General features: G+C 35.4%; 3 protein-coding genes across 3 annotated transcripts; 1 reads left to right on the top strand and 2 right to left on the bottom strand.

Moving 5' to 3' along the window:
* Nucleotides 1–6,685: 6,685 nt before the first annotated feature.
* Nucleotides 6,686–7,922, bottom strand: LOC132607655 (uncharacterized mitochondrial protein AtMg00810-like). The gene is made up of 2 exons (XM_060321749.1): nt 7,146–7,922; nt 6,686–6,775 (listed from the first exon to the last, which is right to left on the bottom strand). Exons 1-2 carry the CDS (start codon nt 7,920–7,922, stop codon nt 6,686–6,688), a joined length of 867 nt encoding a protein of 288 aa, XP_060177732.1.
* Nucleotides 7,923–10,957: 3,035 nt separating this feature from the next.
* LOC132607654 (uncharacterized) lies at nt 10,958–11,344 on the bottom strand. The gene has a single exon (XM_060321748.1). It carries the CDS (start codon nt 11,342–11,344, stop codon nt 10,958–10,960), a length of 387 nt encoding a protein of 128 aa, XP_060177731.1.
* Nucleotides 11,345–13,112: 1,768 nt separating this feature from the next.
* Nucleotides 13,113–22,968, top strand: LOC132605872 (triosephosphate isomerase, cytosolic-like). The gene is made up of 9 exons (XM_060319135.1): nt 13,113–13,270; nt 16,647–16,722; nt 17,175–17,298; nt 17,797–17,881; nt 17,999–18,131; nt 21,487–21,581; nt 21,952–22,030; nt 22,535–22,617; nt 22,699–22,968. Exons 1-9 carry the CDS (start codon nt 13,232–13,234, stop codon nt 22,747–22,749), a joined length of 765 nt encoding a protein of 254 aa, XP_060175118.1. The 5' UTR covers nt 13,113–13,231; the 3' UTR covers nt 22,750–22,968.
* Nucleotides 22,969–23,323: the final 355 nt, after the last annotated feature.

Here is a 23,323-nt window from a genome sequence, read left to right as displayed (position 1 = left end):
AACTAAAAAAATTGATATTTTATATGGTTTTAAAATTTAATCAAAAATTATAGTCCATTTGACCAAGCTTTTGAGTGGTCAAAAGTGCTTATTTAAAAAAAAAAAATAAGGCTTTTGGTTAAGGTTGCAGAAGAAGTATTTTCGGGAAGCAGCAAAAACACTTTTTTAAATCTAATCAAACGCTACTTGTTGGTCTAAAGTGTTTTTTAAATTAATTAGTCAAACATAAAATGTTTCTCCCCATATTACTCTTTGGAAAAGCACTTTAAAAAAATAAGCTGATTTTAAAAAGTTTGATCAAGAGAGTAGTATTAAATACATTCATCCTACAGTATCTCATCATTCTTTCAAGATAGAGAAAAATATTTTAATAGTAATTGCGTTATTGTTATATTATTACGAATCGAGTAATTGACAAATCAAAAAGATTATTTAACAACACATCAATAATTGGACAAGCAGTCAATAATTATTAGAGAAAAATCCAAAATATTTTTAAAAGAACAAACAATCAGCTTGAGGTTGGTAAACAGTAAACACCAATACGCGTATGCTTTAATTATAAACGTTATCCTAAACCTAATTCCAGCCTAAAGCGGTGGCTGTCACTTTCATACGTTATGGACATGCAAATATCTTTATTGCGCTATCCTTTTTAATTAATGTCTTTTTACTTTATCTGAACCTGATATTCCAAAAACAATAAGAAAAAAGTTAATAAAAATTAAAACATGTATATAATTGTACTAATGTCCTGTAAATTTCATGATCTTAAATATTACTCCATTAAAGTATGAAATGTTAAATTCAGAAATTACTACTCCCTCCAGTTCAAAAAGAGTATTCACTTAACTTTTATTTTTTGTTAAAGAAAGAGGGTCCACTTACCAAATCAAAAAAGAACTAACATTATGTTTCCAAATGTGCCCTTATTAAGTGTTAAGTGATCAAATCTCAACAACATTTAACTAGAGATAGTTTAGTCAAGTTATTTATTTTTGGCTAGGACTTGATATTTTCTTAAGGAGCATACAAATTGCTAAGAAGACACTCTTTTTGAATCGGAGGTAGTAATATAGTAGTGATACTTTTTAAAATATATCTTTAGAACACATAAAATAAAACAGAGAAAACAACTATTTAAAGCTAATTAGTATATAGCGCATAACATTTATTATTCCTTGATTATAATAAGAACTATTGCATAGATGCATTACTTTCTTGTTTTGCTTTAATTATCTCAATTAATCTAGGATTCGAGGAGAGCACTTCATGTCGAGAGGGACTTTATTTTCGAAATTCAAATAAAGAGAAACTATTACAATCCTACCATATTATTTGGTATTATCAACACTCATCTTTTTAAAGCTGTTCATGTATACCGTCGAGTTAAAAATGATGAACAATACTACCTTAACAACGTTATTTTTGAGGTCATTTGCTTGATAGTATAGTGGAATAATGTTTCCAGTATAAAATGTCGCATAAGATTATACAAAATTTGGTTGCCGATCTAAATGCATATATAACTAATATCATCATTCATCACCCCTCCCTACTTGCTCATTTGCAATTACTATCATTAAAAAGTCGACCCTATCTCTAAGGAGCTTATGCACTCCACGACTTTGTTAAGTATGGGGTACAAAGACTGGACTTAGCAGTTAGTACTTCTTCCAGTCCAAAATAATTAAGGTTTTAGCCTCTAGAAGTTGGTCCAAAATAATTGATGTTTCACAAAACCTAGAAAGTATTTAGTATTCTTTTCCAAATTTGCCCTTGAAACATTCTCATATCTCCATAATAATTATGTCAACCTAAAAAGAAAAGAAAATCATAATTAAGGGTATCTTGGTCAATAGTCTTCTTAACTTTTAGGAGTTAGTGAATTCTGCTCAAGCTTAAAACCTCAATTATTTTGGATCGGAGAGAGTATTAAATAATACTTCCTCCGCTTACTTTTACTTGTCCAGTATTCCAAAAATAGATTTTCACTTTGAGAGTTGCTAAATTGTCACACCAATTTGACCCAAATTTGGCCACACTTATGTAAAAACCACCATAACCTCTATTGTACAATTTTAAATTAAAATAAACTTTGAGAAAAAAAGATAGAAATGACATTAAGTAAGCATAAATTATTAAATTTGACCTAAACAGTCATATGAATTTACCCCATTTCGGCCATTGTGGCCAAAATAGTGTGACAAAAAGACCTTAATGTTTCAACATTGTTTCAAACTTTTACTTGTCACTTTTAGCATATTAAGATAAGACAATTTCTTTTTTTATGTTTTATCCATATTATTAATTATTCACTTCAAATCATTTTTGAAATCCAATAAGAATATGCACCAATTAATATGGATACATTGGTAAATTATGCACTTCATTTATTATTTTTTAAACAACATGAAAAGTATAAAGTGAACAAGTAAAAGTGAACGAAGGAAGTATGTGCATTAATTTATGTGAGAATTTATATTTTATTTTATGCAAATAAAACGTAAAATAAGAATGTAAACGAAGATTAAGCTATTTAAAAATAAAGATACCTTCTTAAAGTAAGTAATTTTTTATGAATAAACAATCTGTGCATTTGACATCTCTAGGAGGACCTAAAAATGTAGTAAAGACTTGGTCTTTATCTGTGTTCTTGACGTGTAGAACAACTCACGCGTGTCTTGTGTGGTTCACGAGAAACTACCTGAACTTTCAAAACAGTGAATTCAATTTAATTGAAGCTCATTTAAATTCTGGAATATTTACTACAGTATGTGTCAGACTATTTAACTTATTGAACTCATAGAAGTTCGTAAGTGAAAAAAAGATACTGTCAGATTACCTTAAACTGGATAAATTTAAGTAGTACTTTAAAATAAATCAGTCAGACATTGTACGACTTCTCGAGAACTTTTCTATTTTTCTACTTTATAGAATGTGGGTTTGGGGCAGTTCGTCGTGAGTGACTCATTTAAAAAAAAAAAATTAAGGTGAGCCCTTCAACTCATGTTTTAAAAAAAATATGGACCCCATATTTTAAAAAATCAAGCAATATCAACTAAAAAAAAAAAAAAAAACCTTGGACCCCATATTAAAAAATAAACAATATCAAAAAAAAAAATGAACCCCATATTAAAAAATCAAGTAATATCCATGTAATTCTTAAAGTATCCCCCATTAAATCAATAATAATAATTAATTTTTTAAAAGTAGTTCTAAATATATTGTTATCAAGCTTCATTTTTTAAAAGTTACTATTACAACTGATTACATTTTGTAGTTCTATGGGTGATATCTTACTTCACCAACTGTAATTATATAATCAAATTAATTAAATATTGTTACAACTAAAAAAAAACATGGACCCCATATTAAAAAAATAAGAAAATCAAGCAATATCCATGTAATTCTCAAAGTATCCCCCATTAAATCAATAATGGTGATTAATTTTTCAAAAGTAGTTCTGAATATATTATTATCAAGCTTCATTTTTTAAAAGTTACTATTACAACTGATTACATTTTGTAGTTCCATGAGTGATATCTTAACTCACCAACTGTAATTCTATAATCGAATTAATTGAATATTATTACAACTAATAAAATGAATCACTCGGATGTTTATTGCCGTACTGTTTAATATCCTAAAAAGAAACTAAGATGGGTATTACATTCTCAAAAGGCATTTTCCAATGTCTTATGTTTCCAATTATATACGGGAGCACCATAAATAGCCAAAATAATTTATTAGTACATACTTCTAATAGGTTAAGTAAAAAAAAACGGATAGAAATCTTATACCGCGTCTATGCCCGTGTTATATGACACAATAGATATAATCACCATATGTATAAAAAGTATCACGTTTTAGCCTAGGGGAATGGTAGTTCAAATGACGTTTTCGTATTTAGAAGTAGTTAAAAATTCAATAAGTTTTGAAATTCTAGTTCAAATTTGATTAACACATAGTTTAAAAAGTGTCTATTAGCCTTTTTCTTAAATAAAGTCATATAAACTGGAACAAAGAAATAACATCATGGCACAAATTATTGAACCCGTTCTCCCAAAATTTCTATCTTTACATACGTGACTTTCAAGAAATGTTGTAGAATATATCAATTCTTTTTATAATTGCATAAAAATAAAATTACAAATATATATTGAATAAAATTATAAATATATGTTGGGCCCGCGCTAGCACGGGCTCTGGTATCTAGAGAACATTGTTTTTATTTTTACTATATTAGAAGCATGAGTTGGGGGTGGTTTCGTCGTCCACCTCCAACTCATGTTTAAAAAACAAAAAAAAAATGGACCCCATATTAAAAAAATCAAGCAATATAAAAAAAATAACGTGCACCCAATATTAAAAAATCAAACAATATTCATGTAATTCAAAGTATCCCCATTAAGTCAATAATAGTGGATTTATTGCCACATGCATATCAACCCAAATGAAATTATTGTACCGCAAAAAACGTGGACCCCATATTATTGCTTTTCTTCAAAAGGTTAAGTAGCCAAACCATTCAATTTTCTTTCTTTTCTTATATTGGCCTGAAATCTAATTTACATATTTAACTGTTGTATTTGCTATTCCGCCATGTCATTTGTTTGCTATGTTTACTAAAGTAAATATACTTAAAATATTTATATTTTAAAATAAGATAGAATTTAATTAATTTTTCATTTTTATTCTTACTCTAATAAATGTGAAAAGAGATTAATGTTGTAAAAGAAAAAATAATATTAAACGGAGATCAAATAATAAATAAGGTAAATTTGTCAAAATATAATTCTAATTGACGTTTCATTAAAAAAAAAAGTGCAAAAGACAACATGACAAGTAAAATGAGTTAAACCAAGAATATTCACCAAAAATTAAAAAATAGTAGTTCTTCGTTTAAATAGAAAATCAAATTTCTACTTTGTTTCGTTTTAAACATGTAAAATTAATTTAATAATTTGAATTAGAATTATCCAAATCAAAATTTGATAAAAAAAAATAATAAGTATTGTTTAGGTCCAATCTACATACATTAACAATAGAATACTTTACACTTTTAAATTAATCGAATTAAAATTCAAAGTATCAACTGATGCTTAAATATTACTATTATTTTGTCTCAAAGAGAGGAAAATAATTTCTTTTTAAACAAGTTTTCTCCTTTAAAGAGTATTAATAAATTTTTGCAAACTTTGTATTCGTAGCAAACACTAATATAATAAAGTTTTGGATACGGAGCACAAACTACAATGTTATCTTAATCGTGTTTTGAACATAGTACATACACACACACACAGACACACACACACACACACACACACACACATATATATATATATATAAACAGTGCAAACTTATATATGTTTATTAGCAATATAAAATATATATATATTATCATTATCCAAACACAACTACATGCATATAAATAACTATAATCCAAAATGTTAGGCTCGTGCGCATCACGGGCATACGCCATCTAGTTTCATTTAAAAAAGAAAGGTTTGGCAGTCAGATCACCCTTTTTATTGAATAATTAATACTTTAAAATTAATCAGTCAGACATTGTATGACTTCTCGAAAATTTCATTTAAAAAAGAAAGGATTGGTAGTACTTTTGATTCTTCAACTACTGATAAATTTACGGGGAAAAAAATTACTGATAAATTTTTATTTTAGTTTTTTTGGTTAGGCACATTAAATCCTCAAATAATTGAGTTGTGCACTTTTAATAATGTTGCTTGTGAATGGTTATATACTTTATCATAATTATTAGTCGTTTCGCCATTTAATTACTCATATGTTATATTAAATTTGTATTATTACTTAATATTCGACAATAGTATAATTATATAAATATTCAAATATAACATATTTTATATGTGAATGGACCAAAAATACAGATTTAATTGATTGATAGAAGATTAAAGATGCTGAGGTAAATATCACAAGGATCAAAAACAAAATTTACCAGTAACTTAGAGACCAGAAGTGTTGTCATCCCAAAAATAAATGAAAATGACTTCTTTTAATTCAACTTATCATTTATTAAAAACGATATTAAAAAAAATAAAGATAACGTATCGTTTTGCACACTCTAAGCCTTCTTCTTTAAAGCATTCAATGAGAATTAAGATTGGCTTAGTCGGATCTTGCTAGGATATTGCCTTTTTCTCACAAGAGATTGCTCTCCTCCGAGGCTTGAGACCTTTGAATATGGTTTGTTTGACCTTTTTTCTATAATAAAAAAGTAGCATTTGTAATCAAGTTGTGAAAAGAACATTGAAGTTGAAATTATCTTGACATGAAAAAAGAAATTAAGCTTTGCGAACAAAAACTCGAAAAAATTCCTAAAATTTGTTTTTCATAACCTAAGCATTTCATAGAATTCAATATCGTGGTTATTCTAACATCTTTTCGCATTTCTCATTTTACCCAAATAGAGAATTTTTTCATCACTTCAACTAGTACCGATTGATGGAGGAGAAATATGTCATATTTGATCACCAACAAAGACTCATTTTCATACAAGTAGCACTTTATGCCCATTTCATCATCTCATGATTTCTACAATTCATTACAAAATTACTTCTATACATTTCATGACTTTTACAAAATGAAATAACATTTAATCAGATGCATACTCAAAATGCATAAAATTTTATATTACGCATGTTAATCATATTTCAGAATACATGAAGCGACTCACATCCACTCTCCCCACGAACCCAAAGTACTCGTTTGAAATACCATTTTTGTACACATGAATCTGGTATGAAAAAACACCAGAGGGTTAGGCAACATACTTAAGACTAGCTCAATTAATCCCTGTAGGAAATCAATTCCTTGATTGATTATGATTGAATGTCATCAATATATAGAAAAGACTTACCTTATTATAGGAAATATTCTAGCTATACATAATATTCTAGGAAATATTCTAGTTGTACATAATAATGACTAATATTTTAGCTGTACATAATAATGACAAAATACAACGGTTATCACACCCCCGCAGTCGAAGCGGGAGGTGGACGAACGCTTAGACTGTCCCGAAAGTCATCAAACAGTACGTGCGGAAGCCCTTTTGTAAAAATGTCTGCAATCTGATATCGGGACGGAACATGAAGGACACGAACCTTGCCACGGGCAACTTTTTCGCGAACAAAGTGTATGTCCATTTCAATGTGTTTAGTGCGCTGATGTTGTACCGGGTTACCTGATAAGTATGTCGCACTCACATTGTCACAATAAACAAGTGTCGCCTTTTGGATCGGGCAATGTAGCTCAAGGAGTAAATTCCTGATCCAGCAGGATTCGGAGACAACATTAGCAACTCCCCTGTATTCGGCCTCGGCACTAGAATGAGAGAGTGTAGGCTGACGTTTTGAGGACCAAGAAATCAAGTTGTCACCGAGGAAGACACAATAGCCAGAGGTGGAGCGTCTGGTATCCGGGCAGCCACCCCAATCTGCATCTATATAGGAGACTAAGCTGCTGACAGTAGACTTATAGAGATGCAAACCAAAATCGATAGACCCCTGAATGTAGCGTAGAATACGCTTAAGAGCAGCCATATGTTCATTACGAGGGTCATGCATGTGGAGACACACCTGTTGGACGGCATAAGAGATATCTGGTCTAGTGAATGTAAGGTACTGCAAAGCCCCAGCAAGCTGACAATACTTAGTCGGATCATCAAATGGTGCATCTTTCGAGGCACTTAGCTTCGACTTCGTGTCAACAAGTGTAGGAGACGGGCTACTGAGTGACATACCTGCCCGTTCCAGGATTTCTTCGGCATACTGCTTCTGTGATAAAAATAAGTCATCTGCATTACGAGTAATAACAATACCCAAGAAATAGCTTAGTGGACCAAGGTCTTTCATGGCAAACTCGGCACTTAAGAGTGCCATAATAGACTTACGAAGATCGTCTGAAGAGGCCGTCAGAATGATGTCATCAACATAAAGCAGTATTTATGCAATATTAGAACCCCTGCGATAAATGAATAATGAGTGATCAGACTTGCTGTGTGAGAAGCCAATGGTGGCAACAAAATTAGCAAACTGCTGGTACCAAGCCCGAGGGGCTTGTTTCAGGCCGTAGAGAGACTTCTTCAATAGGCAGACATGATCAGGAAAATTGGGGTCCCGAAAACCCAATGGTTGATGCATATACACAGTGTCAGAGAGATTGCCATGAAGAAAAGAATTCTTGACATCGAGCTGGTGGATGGGCCAAGAATAAGATAATGCAATACTTAGCACAGTGCGAATGGATGCCGGCTTGACCACCGGACTGAAGGTCTCCTCACAGTCAACACCCTTCTGCTGAGACCTGCCATCACCTACAAGACGGCCTTTATGCCTCTCAAAAGAACCATTAGATTTCTTTTTATGACAGAAAATCCACATTGACCGAATCACATTAACATTAGCAGGCCGAGGAACTAACTCTCATGTCTTATTTTCAATTAGAGCATTAAATTCATCCATCAAGTCATTCTTCCAATTTAAGTCACGGAGAGCACTTACGGGATTTTTGGGTAATGGAGAGATGGAGGTAGTGGTCTCGGTGTTAAGGTTGGAGGAATATTTCAAATTAGGTTTGAAAATGCCATTACGGGACCAAGTAGTCATGGGGTGTAGCTGCTGTGGGGAGGGGGCCGTAGGTGGTGATGGCGGGCTGGAAGGCAGCGGTGCAGGAGCAGTGGGAGGGCTGTCCTGCGGCGGGGGGGGAGGGGGGGATGCTGCTGGGGACTAGGAGTGGCCGCGGGTGGAGCCGGGGGTGGAGGTGGGTGGGGATTTAGAGCGTTGGGAGATGTATTGCCAGAATTTCGTTGCATATGATGAATGATGTATGGATTAACATTATGGTTCAAAAATTCATACGTGTGAGATGTAGGAGTATGAAGTTTTGAGAATGGGAATGTGTGTTCATCAAAGACCACATGACGGGCAACGAAAATTTTCCGGGTTGACATATCATAACACTTATATCCCCTATGATCGGAAGGGTACCCAAGAAAGACACAAGGAGTGGACCATGCTTGTAACTTATGAATGGTGGTGGATGGAAACAAAGGAAAACATAGACACCCAAAAACCCGAAGATGGGAATAGATAGGATTTTTTTGGTATAGGAGTTGAGTAGGGGAAGAGTATCCTAGAACTTTAGTAGGGAGAATGTTCAAAAGGTATGTAGCCATAGAAAGTGCATGATGCCAAAAAGAGGGGGGCATCGAGGCATGGGTGAGCAGGGTCCGAATTACATTATTTATGGATCGGATGTGACGTTCGGCTTTTCCATTCTGAGGAGATGTGTGAGGGCAAGAGAGGCGGAATTGCATCCCATATTTTTGAGCAAATAGTTGAAGTGGCCCGTTATCAAATTCTTTCCCATTGTCACATTGTAAATTTTTAATGGACCTTTCAAATTGAGTTTTGACAAAAGCATGGAATGAGGTGAAAAGAGAGTAAACTTGAGACTTCTTAGAGATAGGAAAAGTCCACAAAAATTTACTAAAATCATCAAGAAATAGTACATAGTAACGATGCCCATTAGAGCTAGCTACGGGCGACGTCCAAAGATCACTATGAACTATGTCAAATGGAAAAGCAGTGAATGACATCGATTCATAAAAAGGTAATTTAACTTGTTTCCCCAAAGTACAAGATGAACATAAAAACTGTTTGTTCCTATTACATTCAATAAAATGCTTGCTATGAAGAGAGCGTAAAGTTTGGGCTCCCGGATGTTCTAAACGACGATGCCATAAATCAGGAGACAAAGCAGTGAAGACGGAGGGAGATTTTGAAGGCGAGGCCTGGATGACGGTGGAGAGTGGATAGAGGTCCCCGCTACTGTTAAATCTCATTAGTTTGTTCCCCGTCTGAAAATCCTTCACATAAAAACCAAACGGGTCAAATTCAACAGAAACCCAGTTATCAATGGCAAATTTTCGGACGGAGATAAGATTTTTAATGAGCTTGGGTGCATGCAATACATTATTTAAGGTGAGAGGGGGGTGTGGAGGTGAGAGAGTAGTGTTCCCGAAACCATGAATTGGAATTACATGCCCATTACCAACAACAATGCGATGATTACTATTGCTCAAATTAAAATAAGATGAGAGTGTACCTTGGTCCGAGGTCATATGTGATGTTGCACCGGTATCCATATACCAATTACCATCCGGTGGAGCGATAGAGAAAGTATGCATTGCCGCCTCAATGTCCGTCGGAGTGTAGCCAGTATGGGGCTGGGCTGCCGAGGCCGCGTAGGCCTGTTGAGGTCTGGGCCCGAGAATACCGGGCTGCATCGCCGGTCGGGACTGCTGCCGTGGAGCAGTCGGGTAGGGGCATGGTGGAGCAGCCCACTGTGTCGGCCACTGCCCATATGGAGGGTACGGGAGGAGAACGTGGCGCTGCTGCCACTGACTGGTACCGCCAGTCGATCACTGGTTGGTGCCGAGGCCAGCGTTCAGGCCACCCCCACCGCGGCCATTATTGCGGTTTTGCCCATTGTTCTTTCCATTATTATTTTTCTTCTTGTTCTTGTTGTTATTATTCCTGCCATGATTGGAACTTGAAGAAAAAATATTCTGAGAGTTGGAGTTAACATGGTCCATGTTACCTGGTTGGGCACCGCCAGTAGAGGCAATAAAAGCCGCATTCCCGTCGGCTTCCTTGGAGAGACGATTTTTGAGCGTATGTTCGGCCAGTTTTATTCGGGATCGAACGCTTTCAAAAGGTGGTAATGGGTCTTGATTTTGGACAAAATCCACTGTGCCAGAGTAGGCCTCTGGAAGACCACCAATGAGCCGCAAGACAAGGCGACTATTGGCCACCAGAGCATCCACATCAGCCAGCCTATCCGCCAAGGTTTTCATGTGGTTGCATTACGCATCCGCACTTGAAATTTTTTTGAGAGAGACAACAGTAAGTTCTTACTCGAGATGGGTTGCCCTGGAACCCTTGTTGTCTTGAAAGATGGCCTCCAACCTCTGCCAGGCTTTCGTCGCGGTATCATCCTTCACCAATATGACTTGAAGTAATTCAGGAGAGATCGTACCATATATCCACTGTAAGACTGCCGCATCAAGACGATCATAGAATTCAGGATCAGCTGCCTGTAAGACATCAATTTTGGCCTTAGCCGTGGCCTCTGTAGGGGGGATAATGTGATGCATCAGGTTATGCACTCGGGCTTGCACCTTAAATAACGCCACCCATGAATGATATGGACCATTTTCAATGTCCAATGTGAAAGGAACGAGAGATTTGACATTGGTTATGGAGAGGGCAGAGTGAAACTTTGATCCTGTGTCAGTCATGGTGGCTTTGAAGACGAAGGGAGGAGAAATAATTGGAGGAAGAAGAGGAACGAAGGGGAGAGGGGAGGTGCGGCCGACTAGGGTTAGGGTGGCGGCTAGGTTAGGGTTTTGTGGAGAAGGAAAACCTAGTCTGATACCATGTACGAAATCAATTCCTTGATTGATTATGATCGAATGTCATCAATATATACAAAGACTTACCTTATTCTAGGAGATATTCTAGTTGTACATAATATTCTAGGAAATATTCTAGCTGTACATAATAATGACTAATATTCTAGCTGTACATAATAATGACAAAATACAACGGTTATCAATCCCAAAATTTAGTTCCAATTAGTTTGAACAAGTTCAATCTACATTCAATAATTCAATTCCATCACAAACAACTCAGAATAAGCAATTCCATATTATTAAGGTGTTCTGTAATCAAGATAATGTTCTCCAACATTTGTAATCCAAAGTTTTAAATTCGTCGCTTTGATAATTCTTTGGTTCGTTTACTATATTTATAAATATTATTAATGTCAACTGCTACACCATAATTAAAAATTAATGACCCACCATCACTATTCATCATCTTCTTCCGCTGTAGTGACCCTGAAAATTTCATAAGGTCTCAAGACTTTGAAGTGTGTAGATGAAAATTAGAAAAATAATTTACAGATAAACACTAACCTCCTAAAAACTTGGTCAAACAGGCTAAAAGTCTCACAATTATATTTTTTTTTTTTAAAAAGGGGACAAAAGAATGAAACCTCTCCATAAATTGGGATCATGCGAGGGCATATTTAAATTCTAACGGTGAATTAGTGTTGTGATTTTTTGTTGTAATTAAGCTACAAAGCTTGATCATATTGTGTTTATACAGGAGTAGTTGCCGCCCTTTAGTAGTTGAATCCAACCAGTTGATTTCATTAATCGTACCCAAAAAATGATCAAACTTTATTTGATTTGGATGTTTCTTCTTTCCTTGTATGCGCATCGGCAAAGTCTTCTACTAGCTTCAACGCTAATTCCATATAAATCAACAGTTTGGTAATGCAATTTGGAGTTTAAATTTGAAATTTTGATTAAAATTAATATTTGTTTATGACATTTGAACTAAATTTCATCTTCAAGTTATAATTGTTATTTCAAATCCCAAATTCACCGAAAAGGAAGAATTTCAACTCTAAGTTTGTGATTTAATTTTTAAAATTTAAAACTAGGCCCATAAGTTTATACTTTTCAAAAAAGATTCATAATTTTTTTTTTTTAAAAAAAGACTCATGCTCCGCATGAAGAGATTGTCGGTATCATGTAGGAGAATTATATTAAAAAATAGCTAATACTATTATTGTATATTGGACTAGTGGGTCTTTGTAAAATTGTGTGCATTTAAAAATTAGTAATATATGTAATTGCGAGCATTTATGTAGATATGTGATTTATTAATGCAGCTCCTTCGAATATGCCGATACCCTATTTTTGAACTATGATATGCTCATTTAGTATTCACAAATCATAAAATTTCCATGCTTGTGAAAAAAAAAAAAGTATAACTTGAGAAATCAAAATTACACGTCTAAATAAAATTCCTAACTTTAAATATAACATGATTTCAAATGACGTACAACAAGCCATAAATAGCCGGGGGCGGAGCCACGTTGGCTCCGAACCCTCTCGATGAAAAATTACAGTGTATTTTTAAAGTTAAAATTATTTTGTTATGTATATATAGCAGTGTTGAACCTGATTTCTTTCGTATATTTACCTTTTAAAATTTTTGAACCCCGGATGAAAATTCCGGCTCCGCCACGGTAAATAGCGCAACTCTTCAAATGTTGTTCTAGTGCATTCTTGCAGCAAAAAACGCATCCTTCTATCTTCTTCTCAAAGAAAACAATGGGCAGAAAATTCTTCGTTGGCGGCAACTGGAAATGCGTATGTCTTTTCCTTACTTTTCTTTTCATTTACATGCTAGAGAAATACCAGAGCTCGTTAAATCACAGTGACTAAATTATATTTGATTCAACACTTTGTGTTTTCAATTGCTCATTTAATGGCAGCATAGACCTAGAATTCGGAATTGAGATTCTTGCATGGATGAAAATAAATTATGTCTTGTAGTTTTCATTTGCTCCTAATATTAAAGAGAAATTGACATAAATAGCCACCCAGGCGCCCACCAAAATTAGAACCAAAAAATAAGGGAAAATAACACTCTATGGCCATTTGGAGAAAATATTTACCCGAAATGGCCCTTTTATACATTATTATACACTTTTATACAAGGTATGGTATCAACCTTGTCAACTGTATAATGTTGTATATCGTGTGTATAAACATTGTTGCAAAAACAATCTAGCTATGCAGATGTAAATTAAAAATATGGCTACGTGGATGTAATATTATATGTTGGATTGTATATTATTGAAATTGAAATTATCCCCCCCCCCCCCCCCCTCTTTCCTTTTTTTTTTTTGTATATCAATGTATAATATACATAAACTATACATTTTTTATACAAAATAATATATTATTTTGTATATTTGCTTGGCGAATGTAATTATCTTGGCCGACCGGCCAAATGTGTAACTTGCACTATTAAAGAGAAATTGACATGAATAGCTGCCCACCAAAATAATAGCCAACAAATGTATATTTTTTGTATATTTAGCTAGCAAATGTAATTATCTTGGCCAAACCGGCCAAATGTGTAATTTTCCCTATAATAAACATGTTGTTCTAAGTTATGGTCATTGCATTTGATAACATAGCTGGACAACGGAAAGTAGTATTCTTAATAGGACGTAACAACATTAAAATTAGACTGGACATGGCGCAGGTCCGACTTACTGAGGGCATGATCTTAGATAGGAGATTATGGAGGTCACGAATTAGGGTAGAGGGTTAGTTAGTAGTTGAGTGTTTTTCTACTTATCCTTGCATACTGGTAGTCGTAGTATTACTCTAATCTCTCCTTGAGCCGGGGGTCTATCGGAAACAGCCTCTCTACCTGTCAAAAGGTAGGGGTAAGGTCTGCGTCCACTCTATCCTCCCCAGACCCCACTTGGTGGGATTATACTGGGTATGTTGTTGTTATTGGTAAGAGAACTGTAGAAGTTGGACACTGGAAACCGAAGTGACTAAATTATATTTGATTCAACACCTAGGGAATTCAATTGCTCGCTTGAGGGGAGTGTAAACCTGAACTGAATTTGCGGTTCAAAATTGAGATTTTTGAATGTATGAAAAAATATTATTTGTTATAGTTATCATTTGCTGCTAATAGTAAAGGTACTCTTAGTGAGCGTTTGGACATAAAAAATGTGAAATTTGAAAAAAAGTACTCCCTTTGGCCCAATTTATGTGATATAGTTTGACTGGGCTCGAAGTTTAAGAAATAAAGAAAGACTTCTGAATCTTATGGTCTAAAATAAGCCAAAGATATTTGTGTGGTTATAGATCATTTCGTTAAGCGTGAAAGGTAAAGCTTAAAGTTAAATTGTTGCCAACTAAGGAAATATATCATTCTTTTTGGGACAGACTAAAAAGGAAAGTATATTGCATAAATTGGGAGTGGGGGAGTAGTAGTATTTGGAAAAAAGTAGAAAAATGATATTTGGAAATTAGAGTTATGTTTGAAGGTGAAAACAACTTGGAAAAATGATGAATTTTTGTGAGTGATCTGGAGTGAAAAATGGGAAAACAAGTATTTGGAGTTTCTCGAATTCCAAAAAATTGTAACAATTCTATGTCCAAACATGATTCCGGAATAAATTCTGGAAAAAGTAAAAAATTATCCATGGCCAAACGGGCCCTTAATTTTAGGATGTAATAACATAAAAATTATTGTATCATGATAGGAGAAATGAAGTAGTTGGAGGTATTAAGCTTTCAAGTGTGTCTAGTTTGGAAATGTAGTTGGTTAAAGAGACCAAGTCCCCCATCCTTGGCCGATGTGGGAGCTCAACACCCCTCACACGCCAAGCCTACCAGCTGGAGCGTGGACAATATAAATGGGGGCCCAATTTCCCCTCATGAGCTAGCTTTCGGGGTTGAGTTAGGCTTCAGATCCATTTCTTTATATGGTATCAGAGTAAGGCCCATCCCAGTTCATTTTTTTCGATGTTGGGCCCTTTGTCTTATATTATCCATGCTGCAGATGTCCAGACTTGGGCGTGCAGGGGGTGTCGGAGTCCTACGTCGTTTGTGGGATGGGTACTCGGTCTCCTTATATGGTCTTCTTGAGCAATCCTCCCCTCATGAGCTAACTTTTGGGGTTGAGTTAGGCCCAAGATCCATTTCTTTACAATATCATTTTAGGACTTAGTAGAATAAAGTTTAGGCAGCCAATGCACTCAAAGCCTCAAAGGTGTGACCTAGTGATTAGTGAAGTGAATTGAGAACCATGAGGTTTCAGGTTCAAATCCAGCGGAAACGAAAACACTAGTTGACTTCTTCCCAAGCCTTGGTGGTGGGAGGTAGCAGGTACCCCGTGGAATTAGTTAAAATGCGTACAACCTAGCCCGACACCACGATTACTAGAAAAAAAGTTTAGTCAACCAATTTATCTTTACAAACCTAGTATTCGCTCAAAGAAAGAAAAGCTAGGAATTGGTGTTTGGAGAATGTCAATGGTTACTTTAGTGTCCAAATTGGTGAACCATGTATCTAACTTAAAAGAAAATAGTTGAAATGAAGTAGGTATGTATATGACACCATTTCAAGTGTGCTTTAATTGGTGTTGGATTCGAGTGACTCAATACGAAACTCGACGTTGGTGTTTGTGTTGCATATCTAACCACATAAAATTTTAGGTGTTAAATTAAATAAATATACATATCAATTAGTATGCATTTTTCTTGAGCCGAGGGTCTTCCGGAAACAGCCTCCCTACCTAAGGTAGGGGTAAGGTCTGCATACGCTCTACCCTCCCCAGACCCCACGTTGTGGGATTCACTGGGTATGTTGTTGTTGTAGTAATTAGTATGCATGAGTTTACTGTGGATAAAATTATTGAAACTCTAAATGGATATCCAGGTTATTATGTACCATGTAGAATCAATGCATGCTTGCTGATTATGTATGTGATGGATTAGAGTTTTTAGCTTTTGCATGTGCAATGCCCATGGATTTTTTCCAAGGAGGACTGGTGTGCTGATTCACAAAGATAATCTATGATTAGTTAATTCAAGTTGTTCTTAATGATTGAGGATATGATTAGTTAATTCAAGTCATTCTTAGCGATCGAGAATATGACCTCTTCCTTACTTCTTTATTTGTGAATCTTGCTTTTTGTTTAATACTTGTGCAGAATGGAACCGTGGAGGAAGTGAAAAAAATTGTGACCACATTGAGTGAAGCGGAAGTCCCATCTGAGGATGTTGTTGGTAAGTTTTTGATCTAAGCTGCCAATAAATTAGAGAAGGAAAAAGAAGAGTCTGGTCATAGAGACATTTTTATTGCTTGTGTAGTTGTAACTCTAAATTGACATTGAAGTTCCCTCCCACCTCATTCCTTCATGCTTAGAATGTTCAAATCAGGTTACCATGTATGATTTACTTTGGACAAATGTATTATTTGCATTTCATTACGTTGGGACTTCTTCTTGTATTTCAATTTTTTTCCTCTCTATATTTGCATTGGCTTTGGCTTTTGAGATTATGTCTTGTCATTTTGATAAAGTGATTCTTTTACCTATATGAATTAATGAAAAGTTTTTTTCTTTTATTCCTTTATTTGCTTGCTTATCTTGGTTGGAAGTTTACCTCTAGTCTTTTTTATTGTTTTGGGTTTTTCTAAGTCTTAAGCTATTTCTTTATTTGGATTGCTTTTCTCGCAGAGGTTGTGATCAGTCCTCCATATGTATTTCTTCCCTTAGTCAAAACCTTGTTACGTCGTGATTTCTCCATTGCTGCACAAAACTGTTGGGTAAGGAAAGGAGGTGCATTTACTGGCGAGATTAGGTATGCTCACTGGCTGGACATATTTGCCTTTTAATTTTCTTTTGTTATAGCTGATAAGGTTGCAACTTGAAATTTTCGCAAGCCTGCTGAGAACTAGTCCCCCTAACCAATTGTTGGGTATACTACATGATCAAATATTTCTGAACGCCTATAGAACTTGGTTTTTCTGCTAGTAATATACCCTTTTAGTCATCTATTTTTGGTCTGCTTTCAGGCTTCTTTTTGGGTAGAAAATGGTAATATCTCTTTCTTGTTATGCACTTAGTAAAACATAAACTAGAAACATTTTCTCAAATAATAGGGCACACAGGCAAACACATATCAGAAGTTAAAGTTCTTGTTTCTTTAAAAGTATATCATGCTTGGTTGATTTGCTGAATGCTTCATTATTGAGTATACTCGATCTGATCAACTTTAAAGTTAATTTTATTTATTTAGTTAATAGTTTCTATTTTAATTAATATGGGATTTTACTGATACTAATCTCTGCATCCATAGTGCTGAGATGCTGGTCAATTTGGGCATTCCCTGGGTCATCCTTGGTCACTCTGAGAGAAGGCTATTGTTGAATGAATCAAATGAAGTAAGCTATGATATGGAAACATGTGCTACTTTTCTTGCATTGTTGTAATTGATGTTCATGCACTAGCTTTCTTTGTGTTCTTGCTGAGAGTATAGCCTTTTTTATTGTTTGCTGCAGTTTGTGGCTGATAAAGTTGCATATGCACTTTCACAAGGCCTAAAAGTGATTGCCTGTGTTGGGGAGACGCTTGAGCAGCGAGAATCAGGAGCTACAATGGCTGTAGTTGCAGCGCAAACAAAAGCAATTGCAGGTATGTGTTTGAATAGTACCTGTTAAATGTGAACTTAAAAAGCTTTTATCTATGTAATGTCCAAGAAATGTTGCTTGTTTGGAATCGGATGCCATAGCCTCCCTGATCTGAGTCTTTCCCAGACCCACTTTGCAGTCTGAATGAGACTCATATAAAGTATGTTGCTCGGACTCTCCAAAAATGATGCCGCACCCGTGTCGGATCCTTCAAAAATGCACTACTTTTGGAGGATCCGACACTCACCTGTGTCCATTTTTGAAGAGTCCGAGTAACATAAGAAACAACTTCTAGATAAGAAACTTCTCACCCACCTCTAAGTTGGAAATAGATATAGGCATAAGAAGTCAAATGAAAGCCTTTAAAAGTGTCTGGAAAACTTGATCAACGTTTTATGATGCTTTTGCGAATGCTTATTTAATTTGTACCTGTAATTCTTTTTTATGAGAGTAATGAAATTTATTAATGCGCATCCAGAAGATGCTGAATCAAGTATGTCCTGATCCAAGAGCCTCTGAGGCTTCCATACATAGGCATCTGATTGCTAATCAAAATGTAAAGAGTTAACAAAATCTATAAAAAAGATCTATATCTACATTGCTCTGCTTATTCCATCAAAAAAGATAAACCAAACACTTAGCCTTGAGGGAAGACGAAGAAGTTGAAACACCATCAAAGCACTGTAGCCATAATATGGGAGAAGAAATCATTTGCCAAGTCTTTCTGATGGATCTTTCTACTTCCGATGTCCCCAGTATATGAATGCATCCTTTATGGTGTATGGAATCACCCAAAGCAGACCAAACAGGCTCCAGAATACGTTCCAAATGTCCCTTGCAACTAAATAGTGCAGGAATAGGTGACAGACGTCCTCTGCTTCTTCTTTTACACATGTACGTTTGTTGCACAACATTAGACCTCTTCTGCTGAGATTGTGTTGCGTTAGGCAGGCTTCTAGTAGGGCTACCCAAGTGAAAACAAGCCACCTTGATTGGAACTTTGGTTTTCCAAATGAGTTTCCAAGGTCAATTTTCAGTGAACTTTTACGACACTTTGCTGTTGGTGATAGCAGGCTTTGACAGAAAACATTTCTTCCCATTCCTACACGATTTCATGTCGTCTTTCTTCTGTGGTTGATTGGACATTGCTCTAGCTTGCCTAGCAGTTCTATCATGCTGTTTAACTCCCAATCTTGGCAGTTTTCTTCTAAAAATGATTCTCTGTAAGTTACTAGCTCTACCTTGGGCAATGGCTGTATGAGGTTGCGCTGCTATTAGTGTTGTCAAAGGCACGCTTAAGCCCTGAGTGAGGCACAAAACATTTGGAGCGCTTCACCTCGCTTAAAGGGAGCTTCAGTGTCGTCAGCAAGCCTCTAAGACATACGTTTCCTTGCCAATGAGCATAATTCTGAAGAGGCGACACTAAACAATTGATATTTCACTTTATCGCAATACTTTTTGAGTTTCTTTGTCCATATATTTCCTATTCATGCTTATAATTATTAGTCTTGGACTATACATGGATATTTGTATATAACATACACAGTGTAATCCCACAAGTGGGGTCTGGTATACATGGATTTTTGTTGTTTTCTTTATTTGCGCTTTTCACCTTTGATAACACCGACTGCTATGGAGAAACTTTCTAGTAATTCCTCTTTCAGAGTGGTGTTCAGCCATTTCTCATACCATAATCTGATTTGCTCGCCATCACCTACCTCAAAGTACACACTGCTACTAAACTCCTCCCACAACTTCCTTATGTGTTTCCAGGGAGCTGTACCAAGGGGATGATGTTACCTTTGTGCGCCAATGGCTTCCTTCAGTATATTTAGTAACTAAAACCTGTTCCCATTATCATTATTGCATGTCTACAGCCATTTCATAATAGACTTCTATTGTGGAGTGCCAATTTTTTTACTGCAAGCCCTCCATTTTTCTTTGGTAGTATGACTCTGTCCCCTTTCAGGGAACTGTACCTATGTTGATTATAGCTGCCTTCCCATAGGAATTTCCTTCTGGTTTAATTTAGCGGCTTCAACACTTTGCTAGGAATACGAAAGAGTGACATAAAGTAGGTAGCTGTGCTGTCCAATGTAGGGCTGCGTATCGGTCGGTTCGGTTCGCTTTTGAAGGTTATTGGTTCGACTTATCAGTTATCGGTTTGTACTTGGTAGACATACAAAACCATTAAAAAACTGTTAAGATATTGGTTAATCGGTTATTTGTCGTTATCGGTTCGGTTATTTATCGTTTAACCGTTAAGATTTCCCATGGATTTTTTTTTTTTAATTGAAAATCACTTACAGAGAACGTGACAAACCAATATAGTACTCTTGGGAATCTAATAGGGTATTTCAGATATGATCAAGTAATTTGCGCCTGAAAACCAAGTTCCGTTAAATTGGAATCTACCAGTTTAGAATAAGTATTAGTAGCACACAGTGTTAGGAAGATTAATTGCAAGTAGAAATAGAAAGCTTAACATTTGATAGACAGACATTTTAAGCAATATCTTCAAAGTACCTGAAATGAGAAAAAAGATGAAACACGGAAACTAGTATCTGAACTTATTTTTTTGAGATTGAGGTCTTCTGTTCTCATTCTCCTTATTTTCTCTAGTTTCTAGTTCTTCTGATCTGGACTACATGGTTTTCTAGCAGGGTGCTCTAAAATCTTTCACGAAATATCTTGTGCAGGCTGATTAATTTTCCTAACACAATGGCTTATCGACTGTTTTTTACAAAAGGAACCAACTGATGTTGCATTATTTGCACAACCTGAGTAGTAAAGCATAATGAACCTACAAGATTTATCTGCAGCTATTATCGGGTTATCGATTAACCCTTTAAGAAAAAACCCTAAACCGTTATGGAACCGATAACCCAGTAAAAAATAAAATTTAAACCGTTACCTAGCCGTTAAACCAACAACACATTACTGATAAACCAATAGTATTTTTTCGTTTTGGGTTATCCGTTTCGGTTTGGTTTTGAAATTGCATATAATATTTTTTCAGGGAATTGGTTAAAGTCCCTACTCTGATCTTGAAAACCTGCAAATCCCCTTGATGTTCAGTAGAGTGCCGAAGCTTGATGATATTGTGCAAATCATGAGTATACAAAGACAGTTAATTTTTTCTTATTGTCGAATATAACAGAAAACTCATGGTTTATCCTCACCACAATTTAGCTCAATGGTAATTGAAGGGTGTATTTATTATAGGGGTATTTTGTGTAGTTTCCAAAAATGGAAGAGGGTTATTAACCTATGTCCTTCAAAGGAGGTGGGGGTGGGGGTCTGGCATTTATCTTTATTTTGCATCTATATGAATGATGATAGCGATCATCTTTTTGCAGAACAAATCCCACATTGGTCCAATATTGTTTTGGCTTATGAGCCAGTATGGGCCATTGGAACAGGAAAGGTTGCTACTCCAGCTCAGGCTCAGGAAGTACGTTGAATCTCTCATTGCTATTCAGTTTCTGATGATATATGTTTTTATGTATTCGTCATGGTGGTTAAAGTAAAGATGACAACTTTAGTGGAACTTCTCCACATTTATAGTATAATCAGCACATATAATTTTTTTTTGTACTTTCAACTTTCAAAGGGTGAACCTTGTTTCTCAGTATGTATTTTCAAGAATACTCAGACACCTATGTGACATGAACGCACAACATATTTGATGTTTGCCTTCTCCAAGTTACTTCCCTCTTTTCCATAGGTTTGACAATGCTGGTGCAGAAGTTGATGCATTTTCTATTGGTCTTTCAATTCTATGCGAACAGATTTAACTACAAAAAGTTGCATCTCTCTGCCAGGTTCATTTTGAATTAAGGAACTGGCTTCATGATAATGCTGGTGCAGAAGTTGCTGCTTCAACTAGAATCATCTATGGAGGTATGTGGAATCATACAAGTTACCTCAATATAAATGCAGAATGTGAGGTAGGAAATGCAGAATGTGAAGTAGGAGCAATTATCTTCGTTTATTGTCATGTTAATTTTAGAAGTAAAGTAGGATTGTCTATAGAAACAGTTTGTAATCAGTGGAGAGATACTCCTGCACAACTTCGTCTAAGAAATATTCTGAAAAGAGAGGTGTGACATTTGGGCCACGAAGTGTCAGAAAGGAGATAGTGGTATTTGTTCTCATCTTTTCAGCTAACTGGATTTAGCAGCCAATTTACCCTGGGCCAACTATTTGGGACTGTTTTTGGGAACTTTTATCACCTTTGGATGTGACTCGTCACTGTTTAGCTCCTGAAATGATCACAAAGCTATAATTTTTTAGTTCAGGCTCGTTGAAATAGTGATAAACTCGTAACACACATTGATTTACAAATAGTATTTCGATATTTGCAAATAATGTATGTCCAGACGCCTTTACTAAACCGATTTGCAGGTTCTGTAAATGGAGCGAACTGCAAAGAGTTGGCAGCACAACCTGATGTGGATGGTTTTTTGGTTGGTGGTGCTTCACTAAAGGTTTGTTTCATCATTTTTGTGTTATTGATTTTGGTGTAGACCTATGTCGTGTCTGATCTTTAAATCTCTGTTACAACACAGCCTGAATTTATTGACATCATCAAGTCCGCGACGGTGAAAACAACTGCTTAGTTGGAGTAAAACTTGCTACTAGGAGCCACCATCTTTTCTCAGAATGTTTGTATGTTTATAGTAAATCAGCTTCAAGAATACCTGTTAAGCGCAAAGGTTTCATTTTAAATAAAGAAGGTGATCTTTGCAACATGCCTGGGTTAATTTGCTGGATTCAATCTTTTTTTCTTGCTTATTATCCAACTGTTTTATTTCATTTTAATAGCAAGGTTTATGACATGACTTTTTGTGGGCCGGCTATTTGACTTTTTGTTGCATCTGTATACAAGAAGATAACTCATGAAATAACACTGAAGATGCAATGATCCTAAATCATTCTTCAGAGAAATCATTGTCAATGAAAAAGCATTACTAGAATATATAGAGTGAGTGGTGTATGGTGGGATATATATATTGAGAAGGTCTTGCCAAGGAGTTGGAAAATATCTCTTGGTCAAGATATGCTGCTTCTTGGAAATTGGCTGATTAATATTCTTCCAAATTGTCTAGCACTAATTCCTTTTGCTCTTCTGCAACATCTCTCCTTGTTTTATATGTCACTCGATGACTTGAGTAGGAGCTTTCCCTTTCTCTG

Source organism: Lycium barbarum, chromosome 8 (assembly GCF_019175385.1).
Source record: "Lycium barbarum isolate Lr01 chromosome 8, ASM1917538v2, whole genome shotgun sequence".
NCBI lineage: Eukaryota > Viridiplantae > Streptophyta > Magnoliopsida > Solanales > Solanaceae > Lycium > Lycium barbarum.
Note: the sequence above shows the minus strand (reverse complement) of the source record. Positions and strands in the feature narration are given on the sequence as shown.

Excerpts from the sequence above, each read along its gene's own strand:
- LOC132607655 (XM_060321749.1), bottom strand. The coding sequence starts at position 7,922 with ATGGCACTCTTAAGTGCCGAGTTTGCCATGAAAGACCTTGGTCCACTA. Across the intron at positions 6,776-7,145 it reads AAAAAGTTGCCCGTGGCAAG|ATTCATGTGTACAAAAATGG; the intron begins GTTCGTGTCCTT and ends TTTTCATACCAG.
- LOC132605872 (XM_060319135.1), top strand. The coding sequence starts at position 13,232 with ATGGGCAGAAAATTCTTCGTTGGCGGCAACTGGAAATGC. Across the intron at positions 13,271-16,646 it reads TTGGCGGCAACTGGAAATGC|AATGGAACCGTGGAGGAAGT; the intron begins GTATGTCTTTTC and ends ATACTTGTGCAG. Across the intron at positions 22,618-22,698 it reads TTGGTGGTGCTTCACTAAAG|CCTGAATTTATTGACATCAT; the intron begins GTTTGTTTCATC and ends GTTACAACACAG.
- LOC132607654 (XM_060321748.1), bottom strand. The coding sequence starts at position 11,344 with ATGACTGACACAGGATCAAAGTTTCACTCTGCCCTCTCCATAACCAAT.